The sequence below is a fragment of the Gopherus flavomarginatus genome, chromosome 12 (assembly GCF_025201925.1).
Source record: "Gopherus flavomarginatus isolate rGopFla2 chromosome 12, rGopFla2.mat.asm, whole genome shotgun sequence".
NCBI classification, from domain to species: Eukaryota; Metazoa; Chordata; order Testudines; family Testudinidae; genus Gopherus; species Gopherus flavomarginatus.
In genome coordinates this window covers 50,367,751-50,386,289 of record NC_066628.1, presented here as the reverse complement: position 1 = coordinate 50,386,289, position 18,539 = coordinate 50,367,751, and the positions used below count along the sequence as shown (strand labels likewise).

Genomic DNA, 18,539 nt, shown 5'->3' with positions numbered 1-18,539 from the left:
CTTATTTCTCCTTTCCCCTTGCCCTTTTTTAAAACAAATGTTTATATCAGGGGAGTCTGGCATATTTCCTGTGCTTTTTGAGGGTGCACAAGATCGGTGTTTGAGAAATCCTTTTTACTAGTTATGTGCCTTAATTGAAAGGAATAGTTGTTGGGAACAACACACCATACTAGTTAATTGATGCCAAAGCCTGTGGTCTCACTTGGTCTAGGGGCAGACAAACATCACACAGGTGCACATCCTCACAAAGAGGACAGCACAGAATTCACTTCCCTGTTCTCGTTCCAACAGCACAGCCCATTCTTTGCTGAGCAGTTGACAGCATTCCAGGTGTGGCTAACGATGGGAGTGGAGAACCGGAACCCGCCGGAACAACTGCCAATAGTTTTACAGGTGAGTCGTCTTGGCACGGGCCAGGTAGCGAGCTAAGTTAGCTGGCACTGCTCAGACTCATGGGCGCTCATGTGAATGTGTTTACGTGCATTTCTTTTCCTGCCTGCCGAGTGCTATGCACTCAGCCAGATGATGTTTGGGTATATAAACTGTGTGGGCTCATTCAGGACTAATTGAACCTGATTGTGTGTTTGCTAGACCCTTGCTGATAAAGACATATTTGTCTTCCCTCTTTGTCCCTCCAACTCTACACCTTCAGATAAGCATAAATTCTTGCTGTTGTCTAGCAGCACTTCAACAGCATCAAGCTCCCTCGCCCTCTCCTATTTAGCTGTGAATCAGCAAAGCTTTTTCACAGAATGGTGCACTTGCTGTATTTCTTCCTCCCTTACTTTCCCATCATACCTGCTAGCTCTGTTAGGCAGGGACATTGTCTTCTTTCTATATTTGCAAAGTGACTAGTGAATGGTTCCTGTATCTGTCCCCTGGCAGGGAAAGAGGGGGATGGTACAATTATAGAGAAGTGTTCAAAGTATCACACCTCCGGGTGTATTGGGAAGCACCACAGGCATGAGGCTCAGAAGGCCACTGCTGCTCCTCTGCACTCCTCCTTCCTATCTGCTTGGGCTGGTCTGAGTTCATCTACAGAAAGGGAAAAATACAGTTTCAGAGTGAACCCTGGGGAGCACTAGAGTCTCATCTTAAACCAAGTTTCCTGGGGAGTGAAGGCAGAATGCCCTCCTACACCCCCAAATGCAAATCCTTTCCCTTAGGTACAAAAATATACATCCCCTCCCACTCAAAGGAACGGGTCCTAGTCTTCCACATGTCCAAGGACATTTGTTTTCCATGCCCATAATGGGAAAAGACTCACCTTCCCTCTAACAGCCACTAACAGTCAGTACCATCAATCTTTCTGAGGCCAAATCTTAATTTTTCTGAGCCTCCAGAGGCTGAGATCAGTTGGAAAAAGAGATGTACTGTTTATATCTGTCACTGCAATGGAAACTGGCAGGTTTCTTCTCTGGCATTATGTCCACTGCCTTCCACTGAATTAGTTGGCGCTAGGAAGCTCTTCTGGTAGTATGAGATCTCACCTGGTTCAGGAGTATGCTTCCATCATCTCAAAGGGTGAGACTAGGATAGAGCACCGCGGCCAGTGTAAATGTTAAAGTATTGCTATGTGTGGAGGGTAAATGTGTTCACACACTGCTTTATAAATGGGGATTGTTGTTTGAGTCGGGATGTGTCAGTGAATAATTGGGAGGGGGAAGAGTGCACATTTCAACCCGCTCTTGAATGCTGTGTCACATAGATCTTATGTCTACTGAATAGCACCCCTGTGACCTAAAGAGGTACATTGCTGCGAATGTATCCCTGGAGAGGGGGCCATGTGAGTGCCACAGGCATGGTGCCAGACATGTAAAACCTGGTTCTGCCAAGGACAGGAAAACAGTCCTTTTGTAAATGGTCTTTTATTGACTTATAAAAATTGCAGTCCATTTAGAATCACTGCTGTCTCAGGGGAAGATCTGACAAAGCCAGATTTCTGATTCAGAGAAAAGCAAGAGGAGAACTTTACAAAGAGAAAAGTTAGCTCATTCAGTCTGAGAGTCTGAAACAAGCCTGAGCAGTAGATTCTTAATCCTTGCTGAGGTACTTCTTTTCCAGGCTGTGAGAGTGCAGATGGACAGCATTATCACTTGCCCCATGGAAGTAAATAGGAGCTGCAGAGGGAGTTTTTGTTTCATGCAGTGTTGCCCTGTTATAATGGCAGCTGCTGCTGCTGCATTGACCTGATTTCCTCAATCCTGCATTACCTCGGCGCTTTAATGCTAAAGCCTGGACCCCATTATCCATAAATTATCCTCCCATGCCTAGGCAGTGCTGCAGCTTGCATGCTCAGGCTTCCTTGGCTTTTTCAGATCCGCTTCCCTCCTTATCGGCTTGGTACTCCAGATTTGAAAATGCTGCTTGCGTCTAACCTTGAGCAGGACCCTCTGTTGCTGGACAGCTACTGAGAGTTATGTGTAGCTGTCTGATCTAACAAACCAAACTGATTTGTAATCCAGACCTCCAAATATCCTTGCAGCCCCTGTATCCTTTTAGGGAATGGAGAGATTACTCCGATGCAGTTGGTATGACGCTGCAGTTCTTATAGCAATAGCTCAGTGGTTTGAGCATTGGCCTGCTAAACCCAGGGTTGTGAGTTCAATCCTTGAGGGGGTAACCTAGGGAACTGGGGTAAAAAAATCTGTCTGGGGATTTGGTCCTGCTTTGAGCAGGGGATGGGACTAGATGACCTCTGGGTCCCTTTCAACCCTGATATTCTATGAAAAATCTCCCTCCTGGTTTCTTTTAAGATCATATCATTATTGTCACATGGTTCCTGCGTCCATATCACTTTTGTCTTCAGGTCATTGTGTCGCTTTGCTTCAGGAAAGTGGATGTGCATAAAAGAGACCCAGATACTTTTCTCAGATAATGAATTGCAAGTTTAATTAAATCTTGGAGATATTTTAATTTATACACGCCTGTGTGATATTAACAGCAGTAAGATCCATTTGCATGCTCATTTAGAAACCCTTTTAAAATTACATCTAATTTTTTTTCTGTCTTTGACAGAATGTGTGGATTTATTTAATTCTTATGAAAGGGAATAATATGCACAGCCCACCTGCTTTCAGCTTTCTCTGCCAATGCACCTTACACCTAGCCTGCACCACCCTCTCTTACTCTCAGACCTACCCTGCCCCACCTCCTCTAATGTCTGCTACTGTCTAAAATAGCGCTCCATGTTACTAATGCCAGGCCTCTTCTGAGCACACTGCTAATTGTGCCAAATTATATAGTGGTTTTATGGTGTAGACAGAAGCCAGCTAGGGTGCCATGACTAAAGTCCTTCGTCTTTTGAGCTATATCAGGATTGGAGCATTATTGAGAGGTGAAAGGTCAGTATGCTCTCTGTACCCTCACATAAATGCCGTCCTTTCCTTCTGGTCTTGCACATGAGCCTTAGTGTCACTCTAGTGGGCCGCAGAATGAAGCATGACCCAGGCAGAATTAGTTACTGCTGTTTAATTTTAAAAGTGGAAGACCACCAAATAATGCAGGGGAGCGAGGGGGCAAATTGTGGAGCCAGATCAGGGAGCTTTTGCCATGATCCATACTGGGGGATATTACTCATTGTAAACAGAGGATTAAACATTGCATTCCAAAATCTTACATCTGGTAAAGAGATTCACATCTGGAGGTCTCAATCTGTGCATATTTCACACCACAGTAAATGTAAGCCAGTAGAACTACTCCTTATCGGCATCAAATTCTGTTTTAATGAGATTTTTATTGAAGACTAATGTGACCCCTTGCTTAAATCCTTAGTCCCTTACATCCATTTGCCAAGGAAAGCAAAAACTTATTTCTGCTTCCGAGTTGTTTTGGGTAATGGGAGATGGGGCTTACTCCTCATCCCAAACACTTCCACTGGATGCCATCCTGCTCCTGCTTTGTCTCCTGTCTTCCCTCTGTAAATCAGGAGAGAACATTTCACAGCCAGAATGGCTGCTTCTAGCAGGCCTGTGCTGGATCGCTGCTTCTGTGCCTGAGAGAGATGTGAGCAGATGGCATGTGTCAGAAACCCCACTTTCCTAGAGTTGGGAAAACAAACTGCATTCCAAGAAAAAACATTTGCATATGTCTGCATAAAACTTTTCAGGGGGTAGCATTGCTGCTTTAGAAGATGGCTGGTACTCACAGAGCGCTGATGGGACAGGACTCCAGTCAGTCAGCTCTCTTGCCTTTCAACATGATTCACTTGTTTGAAACTTAAGCCTTAGATGAGGCTGATGTGTCTGAGCGGGGAGCCTCTGGGAGGTCTTGTTATACTTGCCTGGCTGTTACAAGGCTTTCCGTTCATGGCACTAATCTTTGTTTTTCTCTCTCTCTGCAGGTGCTGCTGAGCCAGGTGCACCGGCTGCGAGCTCTTGACTTGTTGGGAAGATTTCTGGACCTGGGTCCCTGGGCAGTTAGCTTGGTGTGTACAATGTTGCACTGGCCCTTTGAAAGGGAGTGATTTTTTTTTCAGTGTAGACAATATGGTCTGAAGAATGATTTATGAATGCAGGGTGTGGAAAATAGGCCCTGAGTTTGGAGCACTGATCAGGATCTGACAGCAGTCAGATGGCCTTGAGGTCAACATCAGTCAGGTTGCCAGAGCTTAAGCAGGATTTGGAAGCTGCTGAGAATCCTTTATATTTAGTCCACATCAGCTTTAGTCCACATTGTCCATGTTTTGCTCCTTCTCTTCCAGCAGAGATTATGAATAGTGATGGCTTCTGCATAGAAGTACATGTGGAGATACAGAGAGCATCTAATGGGCATATGAGACCTATGGAACTAATTATCCAGATGAAATGAAGTCCCTGAACCCAAGTAACAGTCATGAGCATTTAATTTTGCTAAGAAACAAGTTCACCCCCAGGAAGTTATGGGATCAGACCCATTTGTTTCATCTGTCCTTCATGCCTGGGGCAGATGCACTTGAGAGGATGGCAGCTTGGATTGAGGGAGAAGGTCAAACAGCTGCGCTTGGTCTGAACTAGCTATAACTGGGCAAGGAGCAGCTTGGGGGTAGTTGATTGATGTTTTTAATATATAAAATATTTTCATTAACAAGGTAAGAGTTAAAAATGGCTAGAGTTTATAAACTGTCATATAAACTAAATTAAACATGGAACTAGCCAGTTGTCTATCATCCCCCTGGTCACTTGACTTGTATGCTGTATCTCTTTTGCCTTGTCCTTCATCCATTTGGTCTTTTTAGATCATGTGAGCTGTCCAGGGCACGGACAGCCGCCTTCTGCATGCCTAGCACCATGTGGGTAATAAATATGAATGGAACAGGAGTGTCACTTGAAATACAGATGTAAATGATTTCAGGTGCCTTCTGTTAACAGAGGGTGCTTGTGAGACTTTGACAGCAGGGAATGAACAAATCCTGTGATGGGACCTTCGCAGATTTCTCTGTCATCCTCCTCCCAGACTTGTTCCCACACCACTGAGGTCAGATTCTGTTCTGCACCTTCCGGAAGCATAGCACACGAGGCGTAGCCCTAGAAGGGAGGGGGTCAAAGGTGGCTTTAAACTCTCTGGATTGCAAGCTCCTGTGGGGGCAAAACATGAGCAATTCGAAATTACTGTAGCCTTCCTTGTGCTCCTATGGCCTGCATTGTAAGCCAGACTCACCACAGCAGTGTGTGGTACATCCCCGGGGCCTCCTTCACTAGTTTTATACCAGGGGTAAGCAACCTATGGCATGTGTGCCGAAGGCGGCATGCGAGCTGATTTTCAGTGGCACTCACACTACCCGGGTCCTGGCCACTGGTCCGGGGGGCTTTGCATTTTAATTAATTTTAAATAAAGTTTCTTAAATATTTAAAAAAACTTGTATATTTTCCATACAACAATAGTTTAGTTACATAATATAGACTTATAGAAAGAGACCTTCTAAAAATGTTAAAATGTATTACTGGCACACGAAACCTTAAATCAGAGTGAATAAATGAAGACTCGGCACAGCACTTCGGAAAGGTTGCCGACCCCTGTTTTATACCATGTTTGGCCTATGGCAGCCCAGTGCAGTGCCTGTGAAGGGAGGAATTCTGCCTTGCCCCCTGTGGGCTGTTTACAACCCTTATACATCACTACGCCACTGGTGTAGCTATAGGTGCTGGAGTAGGGGGACAGAATTCCTCCCGTCAGGTTTATTTTGCACTGCACTTGTATAGACTATCTACAGTAGCCACTCAGTAATGGTGAAATGCTAAACAATTTAACTAGCTATGTGTCCTCCTGCATGCTATTAGTCTTTAATACCGTACAAGTAGCTTAGTTAAAAGCCTCTGTAAGTGTGGGAGGCATGTATGATTTCCAGTGGAAGGACTGTAATTAATGAGTTTTTGCAATCTGTTTACTTGTGGGAGCAAATAGCCCCATCTGAGGGAGGAAAGTGGCAGTCATGAGGCGTGAAGAATCACATGCTGTAACGAATAAGAGCTGGTGCTAAATTAACTCTTCATCTCAGTGGGCCAGATATCTGTGGACATCCAGGAATAAAATCAGAGATAAATAACTACTCAGGGGTCCCCTCTTTACTATAAATGGATGATACTAATTTCTACCAGATTTCCCATATGTGCCATAAATATGTAGTAAAGGGTGCAATTCTGACACCTGTCCAGCTGTCCTCCTGCCATGGGTCTTGGAAACTTATGCTAATTTGCTGTTCTACCTTTCTCCCCAGGCTCTCTCTGTTGGCATTTTCCCTTATGTGCTGAAGCTGCTTCAGAGTTCAGCTCGGGAACTGAGACCACTTCTTGTCTTCATCTGGGCCAAAATTCTTGCGGTGGACAGTGTGAGTAATCTTGAACCATTACTGCTCTTTATTTGTTTCCAGAAACATACTTCATTGTTATCTTCCTTAGCCAATTGCTTTAAAGTTAGAGGCAGACAGTACAATCTACAATGAAATGCAGGAGGCTGGATTTAAAACCAGTGTATTCATTTAGTAGGAGTTCCCACCTGCAAAGTCACTAGTAAATTAGAGTTACCTGCTGAGAATTTCTGAATGTGAAATCCCCATTGATGCAGTGACCAGCCTGATTTGAAATGGCTCATTTAGCTCCCTGCCCAGTCACTGGAATTTTTGCAAGTGATCACCAGCTCATTAAGGAAGTTATTCCCATCTACGTGAAGTGAAATGTCTCTTCTCTCAGATTATCCCTCATTCATGCTGAAATCTCACTTTACTTGGAAGAAATTCCATTTTTCAGTCATGCTTTTTTCTGTATAAGGGTGACCTACTTTCTATGGGTATGTCCACACTTAATGACAGCTTGTAGAGTACAGACACTGCAGGCCCAGCTAGCACAGGTCTAAGTAGTAGTGTAGACATTGAGCCATACCTTAGGTGAGTAGAGTGCTCCGTGCACCTGAACCCGCAGGGTATGTACTCTACGCAGTTCTCTACAAGCCCAAGCAGTACCACCTACAGTCTACACTGCTGTTTTTAGCAATCCAGTGTCTTGCTGCCTCCCCGCTGCATCACCCTTTCTTTGCCATAATGGAAGGCTCCGCCAGCGGGGAAAGGCTCTGTCATGGGGGAGGCAGCGGGGAAAGGCAGCGGCAGCTATTGCATGTAGCTACATACAGAGTAACAAGTGTGGACGCAGCCTGCTGTCACTGTGGCATATAGCTACACATGTAGTGCCTGTAGTCTACATTCTGCTATAAGCACAGCATAGCCTATAAGTGCTGTAGGTAAATGTCTGTTACAGTGGCTTAGTCCATATTGAGGGCTCATGCTCTGTTTGCTAAACTGGTTGAGAACATTTGGTCAGGCTTTGCCTCCCTCCGGGCAAGAACAGTCTCCAAACTCATCTTAAACACGTGGTGATCATCAGCATCTGTAAAGCTGTCCTAGAAATAGAGCAAAACTAGTTATTTGGAGAGTTTAGCTACCAGTGTTGCTCTAAATCTAATCTGGTCTTGTTCTCTGAGCTGCAATGACAGCTGACCTTGGTGGGCTTGGAAGTGCTGAAGAGTTCAGAACAGACAGGACACTGGGCTGCTTCTACACAGCCTGTGATTCTGGACGGCTCCCTCTCACGACTTGCACTGGTACCTCTTTGGCATTCTTCAGGACAAGGCTTAAAACTGGGATCGTGATTTTTGAAGATAGCCTTAATAAAGACTCTGTTTTTTGGTACAAATATTTGAACAGTTAGTTAATTGCAGCTGCAAATGTGCAGTGATACATGTAGTTTCCTGGTTTGACACCTACAGTTAATTGCAGGTTCAGTTATTAGTTGACATAAAATTGCATCAACTGCTTTTTAAAGTTGGAGTCTTCCTGTTTTAGTGTTGATTGGTTGTATATTTTCATGATCTTTTCTCTTGTTTGTAGCATAAGGAATGATAGTGGATTTGTTGGAATTCTTTCTCTCTTGATCGAGCGCTGTCCTATTTAGTTTTATAAATATATTTTAGTTAACATCTTAAGAGGCTTTCGAATGGCAAAGAAAATTAAAATTATTAATCTTAAAACTCATATCGAAAAGCTTAGTTTTGATGCATGCTCCTCCGTGCAGCTTCAGCCCCCGAGACAGGTGCAATACATAATAGGGATATTGTAGAATCAACTTAATTAGCATGCACCACAATGGAAACAAACATGCCAGTGAAGGGATTGCCCTGCTTATCAGAGGAAATACTCCCTGATTTCTGGAACTGTTTTAAAAATAAGGCTAGAATCATCCTTCCAGCCTGGACTGGGCAGAGACTTGCCTAAATGCGCGCTTGATGAGACATCTTTGGCTTGTTAAGATGATCAAAAGACTGTGTAATGATTATGCCCACAATAAATATTAAAATCCCTGTAACTCTATAGTACATTTATCTTCCCCCCATCCCCATTTTCACCCTCATCTCTCTAAGAATAAAAATGAAAAATATGTAGTGCAAGACCAATATCTGCAGGATCCAGAAATGAAAGGGACAAAAGGAGTAGGGGTAATGTAGCTCTTAGTCAATAGATACAGCAGTGTGTCGTGTAGTATTTTGGCTGTGAAGAGCACTCTCCTTGAATGTAGTGCTTTCAGGGATAGCTATTTTAGAAGATTTATGATGGAAATGACAACTGCAGGGTATGCCCTGAGAATGTAAGTGAAAGTATTCTCAGATGCTGAAGGCAGTCATGAAAGGCTGTTTTCCATTGTGTTGACTGAAGGATTAATTAGACTGCACTGAATCACTACTGCTACAGTGTTAGAGTACAGCAGGAGTGTGTATGCGTGAGTGGGCAAGCCATGAGAATATTCTCATAATGGCCACATTTCTAACTGGAACTGTTTTCTTACAAGGGCGGGTGTTACATCGACCATCCAGGCAAAAGCCATGGCTCCTGTTTTCAAAAACTTTCCCAGAGAAGCTTCCTCTGGGATGGATTGGTTTAAATCAAAGTTCTCAAAATGATTTAAATCACTAATTTCAATGATGATTTAAATCAGAAAACAGTAAACTTGGATTGAAATAATACATTTTAATCTAGTTTTTTATTTGTACTTTTTAGTGATTTTTCTTAAAGAGAGGTTGATTCTCATTAGTTGGAAATTCTTAAAACATGTTGATTTTCAACTAAAATGTAGCCTAAATATGGCACCTCTTTTGCCAAAGTGCATATACTCTATCTGTACATATTTATTTAAGCAATTATAAAGCTTACTATACATTTTTACATTCTTTATGATAGAAAATGGTAAATGATGCATTTCTTATTTACTAGGTGGTTAATTATTTGCTCATGATTTGTGTCAAGCTGTATTTGCCTGGAATTTGGAATTCAGTTAAAATGCACAAAAACAGCATTTTAAAATTTGTATTAGTTAAATATCACTACCTTACGTATACAGGGTACGTAAGCAAGACAAAGTTTATCAAAACATGTTTTCCATGTAGAACTATCTGTAGTTGATGTATTGAACTGATTGATTCTGGTCACCATGTCCTTCACAATTTTGGAGCTAGTAAATCTCATCCTCTCATATCTAATTTTTATTCATAGATTGGTAGAGGAAAACAAGCTTTACTGCTTTTTCAGCTCCCAGTCAGTTTCTCAACTTTGAACCAGTTATTGAACTAATCTAATTGAATAAACTGAAATGAGGACAATAGTCCCTCTGCACCTGCAGAGGTGACTGCTGCTGTCAAAAGCTGGTTTAGCCCTTCAACAAACTCTGGCTACAGGTTCTTAGCAATGACCTGTTCAGTGGTATGACTTAACTTGAAAATTTTAGAAGCAAAGGTGCTGCTTTAATATTATTTTTTAGTTTAATTTAAGTGATTCAATAGATTATAGTAAGTTTATACTTTAATATGAGTTTTTAGAATTTGAAATTTTATTTTAAATAGCTTTATTTTAAAAAGAAAAAAAATTACTTCAAAATTTTAGAAATCTGATTTTTTTTTTTATTATTATTATTATTATCCAACCTGCTTTCTCCTGGTTCTAATTTGATCAACACTGTTTCCTTCATCTAGTTTTGCATGTATGTGTATCCTTCTTCCCTTTCAGGAAATTATTACATTGACATGAGCAGCCAGAGTTAAACTAATTGCTTAATCATGTTTGTTTTTGCTAGTGGGGTATAGTTACCTGAGGCTCTTTTCCTGCCTCTAGTTCCCCTCAGAGGTTTTTGCCTTGTGCTCTGGAGAGCAGACTTTGCTGCTAATTTTTTATTCTAGTTTTGGTTTTCTCCCTCCATGCATGAGCAGTGAAACAATAGAAGTAGCCTAACTGAAAACAGGCAAAGGTGAATGTGTGCTGCTGTCTTGCATTTGTAATATACTATGTCATAGAATCATAGGGTTAGAAGGGACCTCAGGAGGTATCTAGTCCAACCCCCTGCTCAAAGCAGGACCAATCCCCAGACAGATTTTTACTCCAGTTCCCTAAGTGGCCTCCTCAAGGATTGAACTCACAGCCCTGGGTTTAGCAGGCCAATGCTCAAACCACTGAGCTATCCTTCCCCTTAGATTGATTAGAAGATGCCCTGAATTAGTAACTACCCGGTTTATGAGTTGTACCTTTGTCATGCAAGTTGCAGGAAAAAGCAATCAGATGTAATAGAAGTGTTGTCTTCTAAGCAAAAATATATCTGTACTGTGAGTGTTCTTAAAAACTTTTTAGTGTCTGAATATATTTCCTTTAATCCTGCATATATGCAAACATTTGCACTGAGGTATTCAGAGATGACTCTAGCTATCCACGGCTGAGTTTTGTTGGAGTGTTTCCAGCCAATCTACCTCCTGTGCTATACAGCATACGTAACTGTATGGCATGCTGCAGTATATAAATAGCAAGGAAACTGGTGTTAAAGAGCCCTTGAAAAGGAGGTCAGGCCAAGAGTTTACCCTGTGTTAAACTAGTATAATTTGTTGGGCAGCATCCTCCAAATCTTAAATATCTCACTTAAAAAATCCACACTACAGTCAGTGAGAAAATTAACCAAAAAAAACCTGCTCTTCTGATGGAACCTCCAGACTGTCAAGGGCAGCCAAGTTACCCAGCGAAGTGTAACTCTATTGGGATCGTCAACGTTACAACCAGTAACTCTATAGAAAACAGGGATGTACTAGTATGGTTGTGTTAATTTAATCTCTACTTAAAACAATGCAGCAAGAATTCAGTGCCCATAAAATGGGAAAAGACAACATTAGAAAAAGAACTTTAAGTTTCTAAGAGTTTAAAGACTGTGGAGAGTAACAGTGTGAGATTTTCGAAGGGTTGCGCTTAGACCCTTTAAATGGTCTCACACATCCTGCTAGCCAGCTAAATGTTCTTTGCTAGCAGGATTTGTGAGGAGCAGTGGCATCTTGTAGTCAGTACAAATGCTCCAGATAGGTATTCCCCAGGGATAATTTCACATGGCTACACATTTTTTGTGCTCTAGTTCTTCCCCCACCATTGGAAATCTTATTATTGTATGCAAGTGCTAACCTTTCCCACCTACCCTGCAGCACGTTTTGTTCTTGTGCCTTTATTATTCACAAGTACAGGATGCGAAGTAGGGAGATGATGTTGACACTGAATATTAATATTGTTCTCAGGCACAGCATAGAGAACATATTAGCAAAGTGTATGTTTAAAGCTATTCTGGAGTTACTTGATTTGCTTCCCTCTCTCTGGCCTCAGATGATTGGCTGGTGCAGGCAGCATGCTGGGGTGCAGTGAAAGCTGGGCAGTCTTTTCTTAGCTGGCATCTGCCTGTCTGCCTGCACACTGGTTTGAGACGCCTTTGTCTTTCTAAGGGGCAAAGATACGAAGAAAGCGAAAAATGTTGGGAAGAAGGAAACCAGCTCTCCTTTTGCACAGTGTTACCTAGGATAGCTGCAAATTGACATTGTTCATTCCCTCTCTTCTTTAGTCTGCTGCAAAGTGTGTCTTTTGTTGCTTCGGTAATGAAATATTCTCTTGCATCTTTGTCTTTCCAGCCCCCTCCTTTTGAACAATTAGTTTTCCTCCCTAGTCCTCCATTCTTGTTTAAAAATACATGATGCTGTCTCTGGCGTGAAACATACAGCAGAATCGCTGCCACAGGGAGAGTTAAAAGCAAAGTTAGATTTCCACCCAAAATTGTCACTTTAGTGCTATGTATTCTTGTACTTTGACCTTAATATGTCAGACCTGGAGCCTGAGATTTCGTGCTAGCAAAAAGGGAGCCCTGAGGAGAGGATCCTGGTGATGATTATCAGTATTTGAATCCAGGCTGCCTGCTTCTCCTGTAATACTGTTCCTAGAAGCCCTGATTTCTGCATATTGTGCTGGGGAGAAAGATGGTGGGGTTCATCTGCCAAGCATTTTTTGTCGCATGTCCAGAGAGCACGTTACAACATGATAGTGTCCTATCCAGACTGTGACATAGTGTGGTCTTGCCTATGTAGATAAGAGTAAATCATGTTACCAAACTGTGTTCCAACCCCAGGTCAAGGATGGAATAGGCCAAGAAGAATGGACAGTCGCCCACCCCTCAGAGATCAGCTGTCAATCAGAGTGGAAACTCATTGATACAGCAGCAGGGAGTCCTGTGGCACCTTATTGATACAGGTCACCGTAGGGGAAACATGCAGTGTGCTGAGTGGGAACTTTAGTCTCCAGGACTGTCAGTCCTTGCACCTTTCAGGAGCAATACCTTCACCTGAACAATATAGTTCCTTGTGGGCATTTATTCACAATTCCAAGCCACCAAACAAGATGTCATTATTAACAGTCTTTGCCCATTAGAAATACAAGATTGGAAAATCAGAGATTACTGGTTAAGATTTGGTGTGCTTGGGGAGAGACATGTAGAGAGAACTTGCAGAACATCTGCATATGATATGTTTGCCAGTCAGGAACACTAAAAACAAACAGAAAACTAACACACAACCCTTCCTCCCAGTCTGGGTAGGTAGTTTGTGAAGGTGATGTGCTTTGAGATGATGAGATGATCAATGTCTGGGGACCTCTAGGCATTTGTCCAGGACTTAGACTGGCCGTACAGATGAATATTTAGCTTTATGTGTAGGGAGTGATGTGTAGAAGTTACCAAAACATCTGATCTGCAGAGAGAAATTCAGCTCTTGTTCTTCTTAGGCTGGAACAGCAGCCATCAGCAAACCAGGTGGAGAATTAGATAAGAGACTTCTGAGATATGTAATTTTATTTTGATTTTGTAAATGTCAGAAATCTGATTCATCAGATTCCTCTTGTTTTCCCTTTAGTGGCTTGTAACTACCATGGTGAAGGTATGCCATGGAACAAAGGGGGGTCGAATGCTGCCTCTCTCTCTAGGGTGCTCTGAAGAACCAGAGGGCAACTTTGCAGTTTGTATTCCTTTCAGATGCCAACATGCGGTGAAACTATTTGCTTTAAATAACACAAGGCCCTGGTCACCTCTTCATACCCAAGAGTCTTTGACTGCAGTCCTGACCGGGAAATTTGCTTTTACTTTTGTTTCTCAAATGAAATTGGGATTGAGAAAAATGATTAAGACATGAAATATTCATAAACCATTGGAGGCAACAAGAAGTTATCTCCAAGTTATTGTACTCATTGTTTTTCCTTCTCCCTGTCTCATTTTTCAGTCATGCCAAGCTGACCTTGTGAAGGACAACGGTCACAAATATTTCCTTTCGGTCTTGGCAGATCCCTACATGCCAGTAAGGACAAAGAGTCTTTTTCAGACTTATTTAAAACTTGCTAAGGTCCTCTTTGCTTTTATGCTGCTACGATGTGGTTGGTGCTATTGGTGGGGATGAAATGGGAACTGTGGGTGTTTTGATAAATGGACTGAAGTGCTATCTAATTTCATGGTACCTTCTGTAACTACCTTTACTGGTATTCTGTTTAGTATCATCCTACAACAGGATAGCCCTCTAGCAGTATACATTAAGGGCTATTTCCCCATTCACCCCCCTACCCCCCACCCCTAGTTTCTCTAGTGAGAAAAGCACACAGCTGTCACAAACATGAACTAAATAGGGCACTAGCCTTTTCTGCACTAATGCTTTTTAAATCCTGAATGTAAATGAAAAATGCAATGGAATACAGAATAGTTCCCAGTCACTCAACTCCATGTAAAATATAATAGGATTGCTGCAAATTATTTCTTTTAAATGGTCTGTTTATTTCACTTAAAAATGAAACATGAAGTGACCATGTTGCCAGCCTGATGACATAACTAAGTCAGGCATTTCAGAGCTGCAGCTAGACGTGGGATAGCAGGAAATTTCTATCTATCTTTTTTTTTTTTTTTAAGTTGTGAAAATATTCTAGAAACCCTTGGGTCTCTGGCCGCCCTCCTTTCTACATGTCAGGCTGTTTTCTGTTAGAATTCTGATTAAAATCACAGCCTCTCAATAGAGCCACAGCCAAGCAGGCCAGCCATGCTTCCTGTTCTCAGAGAAAGGAGGGGGACAAGTTTCATGGCCTGTTCCAGACACTTTTCATCAGGGGTGGCTCCAGGCCCCAGCACGCCAAGCACGTGCTTGGGGCGGCAAGCCGCAGGGGGCACTCTCCCAGCGCTGCGAGGGTGGCAGGCAGGCTGCCACTGGTGGCCTGCCTGCGGAGGGTCCGCTGGTCCCACGGCTTCGGCGGACCTCCGCCTGCTGTGCTTGGGGCGGCACAATTTCTAGAGCCGCCCCTGCTTGTCATTAAGCAACTCCAGAACCCAATTGTAAGTTTTAGATTCTTGAATTATCACGGTTTCAGGAGATTCACATCAAACAAGTCAAGAAGGCCAGCATGGTCTCTCTCCTTTCAAACAGTGCAGCATACAGTTGTTCTCTGTCCTGTTTAAAGATAAAAATTAGTTGTGCGTTGTTTTGTTTTTAAGGCTGAACACAGGACTATGACTGCTTTCATTTTGGCTGTGATTGTCAACAGCTACAATACAGGGCAGGTGAGTCCCAACATCTTGATCTTTACAATGCTTCTCCTAAGCCTCTCTCTGTACTGTGACTTTGCTTTGATGTGTCACCAACTGACGTGCATCAGAGCTTACTACAGAACTGGGAAGTTGCAGGGGGAGGATGTGGGACGAGGCTACAGAGGGAGTATGTGCACAGCCCCTGGAAATACAGGTTAAGGGCACACGTCGCTGAACAGCATCCTCTGTAAGCAGTACACAGACATATTATTAAAGGAATCCTACATGGTTCTCATCAGCTGCAAGCCTGGTGGCCGTGATGTGTGTCTTGGGAAGGGGTTTAAAGCCATAAATCATGGGGCTCTGACAGGTGCAAGGAGTATTGCCATTGAGGAAAAAAGCAAGTTTATTGCATTCGGGAAGCATTTGTGACATTAACAGTTGCTTGGCTGGCTGTAAGAGCACACAGGTGACCTCCCCAGACTCTTCATAGCGCACTTGTGCAAAGCATCTCCAATAAAATTTTGCAACAAAACTAGTATCTAACCACGGAATAATTCTGTTCTCTACGTTGCGTCTGTCCCCTCTCTCAAAATCATTTTGTTTAATGGTGAGAGAGGAAAGTGCCTGTCTTTGAATTGCACTGAACTATGTTTTAGGAAGCCTGCCTTCAAGGAAACTTGATTGCCATCTGCCTGGAGCAGTTAAATGATCCACATCCTCTACTGCGCCAGTGGGTGGCGATTTGTTTAGGACGTATCTGGCAGAATTTTGACTCAGCGAGATGGTGTGGCGTGAGAGACAGTGCCCATGAGAAGCTCTACAGTCTCCTCTCAGACCCCATCCCAGAGGTAATGTTTTAAGTGTAGACGTATATACCAGTTGGGCTGGAGCGGTTTTGAGTGAGGGCTACAAAACAATTTAAAAATCCGTATCTTCAAGAAATCTCATGAATTGATAGGTGTCTGGTTAAAAAAAAAACCGCTTTCCATTATTTCTGCAGGAAAGGTGCTTAAACCATGCAAGATCTGGATCAGGAAAAGCAGAATAAATGCAAAAGATTTTATAGTCCATGAAAGAGGGTTTTCAGTGTGATGACTTTAAATCCAGGGTTTATACAAGTTCCACATTTGTTTGCTCACTCTTGTGTCAGAAACTCTTCAAAACTGTGTTACCACATCTCACTGTATTTCGACAAGTTCTCTGATCCATTTTGTCTAAATCTGAGAACTGTTCTCAGCCTGATGGATGAACAAATGCAATTTTAATGGAATGCATGTTTCACCTTTATGAAAATACTGTCCAAGAAAGAAGAGAATCTTGTGCCAACCAACATGGTGATTGACAGACCCTATGAGACCCCAGTGAAATTATATTCCAACTGGGAGAAGGAAGCTTGGAGATACAGGGCATTATCAATGTGCAGTTATTAAAGTTTAGATTTTCTTCTTTTAGTGATTTAACACTTCCCAGTCTGGGCACCCACAGCCTCCTTTCCTTTTTCCCAGGTTTTTCTCCACCTGCAGATAATTGTCGTGCAAAGGATCAGGTGAAGTGTCCTCAAGGCCATAAACTTCTTTTGTCAATCAGCCAGATCAGATCCTTGCTGAGTTATAAGGCAAATGCTCTGGAGGCTGATTATGCTGCCTCCACAGCATTCCCAATCTCTGCCAAGGCAGAGAGTAAAGGACCACACTTGATCCCAAACCTTGGACCTGTGTGGGGTGTGGCTGACCCTTCTTCCGTTTTTAAGTCATCTGCTCCCTTTCCATGGTCCCATATCAGATAGTTGAAGGCTTTAGAGATCTCTAGTGTAAAGGAGACCTAGGGCCCTCAATGACAATTCCAAATTCATCTTTATGCTATTAAGCAGAAGGTTCTTGACAGTGCCCATTGAAAAATCACCAAAGGGAAAAGCCACCTGACATTCCAGGGAATAATACACACTTCTGCACACAGGACTATTTGGAATTGCACCAGGATAAAACTTGGCAGTGCCCCTATATCTGTTTGTCTTTCTGGTCTTTGGGCTTCTTTCCTGGCCTTGAACCTCCTGGCGTAATCTCTTACTCTGCCAACTCGGATCTCTCCAGAGCCAGGCTACTGTGTTGGATAAATGGAGTAGCCTGGCTTTGGAGAGATCCGAGTTGGCAGAATAAGAGATTACGACGGGAAGTTCAAAGCCAGGACCAGGTAGGAAAGCAATGATGATCTTTTATTTTGTCTCTCACAGGTTCGCTGTGCTGCAGTCTTTGCACTGGGCACATTTGTGGGCAACTCAGCTGAACGGACTGATCACTCTACCACCATTGATCACAACGTGGCCATGATGCTGGCACAGCTCATCAACGACGGGAGCCCCGTGGTTAGAAAGGTACAGCAGGAGGGACATAAGGAAGTGAGGAGGATTAATGTTTGTGTCCTTCACAATAATGCTAAGAAGGGTTAATTGTGTGTGTTGCTGGGGAAGCAGACTCTTTGTACAGTGGATTTCTTCCTAGGCATTCATGGATTTCATTCATCTGGAAGCATTTGTTCAAGATCTCTGTCCTTTGGCAGCTGGTATAGATACCTACTTCCTGCCCAGGGACAACACACAAACATGGTTCTCCTCAGTGAAAAGAGCAGAGTAAGTGACAGCTCCTGGCCAGGCCAAAAAGTTTGCCCATCCCGGTTTAGCCTGTTGACTCCTATGATTGCACGCTCAAAGCTGTAGAAATATGATAGCTTTGCAGAGTCCTTTTTCTGTAGTTGGCCTTGTAAGTGAGGAAGCACAGGGTTCCCTGTGGGTTTTAGGATCAGGTAGGGGAAGACCAACAAATGGTCAAGTTGACCCACCAACAGTAAAATACGTTTGCTGTTTAAAACCATCTGTCATTTTTTCTGTAAGCTTATCACAGAGTAACTTTTAATGGGAGAGTGGGACTTGGAGGGTTAGAATGTGAGCGGGTGAAAACTATGCGTCTGCCACCATCTTTAGGAAACCCTGTGGGGCAGTGTTGTGACTGGCCTTTGTTAGTGGAGCAGAAGTTTCTATCAGGAGTCATTTCAGCAGGCTGGTGTGCTTTCTCATCTGCTTTGGAGTTATCCCTTGGTTTTATAGCTCATACTCAAATCCCCCTTGCACACATGCCCTCAAAAACAAAATTGCCTGGGTCAGTTGGACTTTCCTCTCTCATTTGT

General features: G+C 42.9%; 1 protein-coding gene across 3 annotated transcripts in view; it reads left to right on the top strand.

Moving 5' to 3' along the window:
* Positions 1-18,539, top strand: part of RPTOR (regulatory associated protein of MTOR complex 1) — a 296,305-nt gene that overhangs the window by 192,867 nt on the left and 84,899 nt on the right. For all 3 annotated transcript variants that reach the window (XM_050920753.1, XM_050920752.1, XM_050920751.1), the window contains 7 exons: positions 292-393; positions 4,343-4,426; positions 6,695-6,805; positions 14,074-14,148; positions 15,324-15,389; positions 16,016-16,207; positions 17,590-17,730. In XM_050920753.1, coding sequence (XP_050776710.1) covers positions 292-393; positions 4,343-4,426; positions 6,695-6,805; positions 14,074-14,148; positions 15,324-15,389; positions 16,016-16,207; positions 17,590-17,730 — 771 coding nt within the window. The remainder of the gene's footprint in view (positions 1-291; positions 394-4,342; positions 4,427-6,694; positions 6,806-14,073; positions 14,149-15,323; positions 15,390-16,015; positions 16,208-17,589; positions 17,731-18,539) is intronic.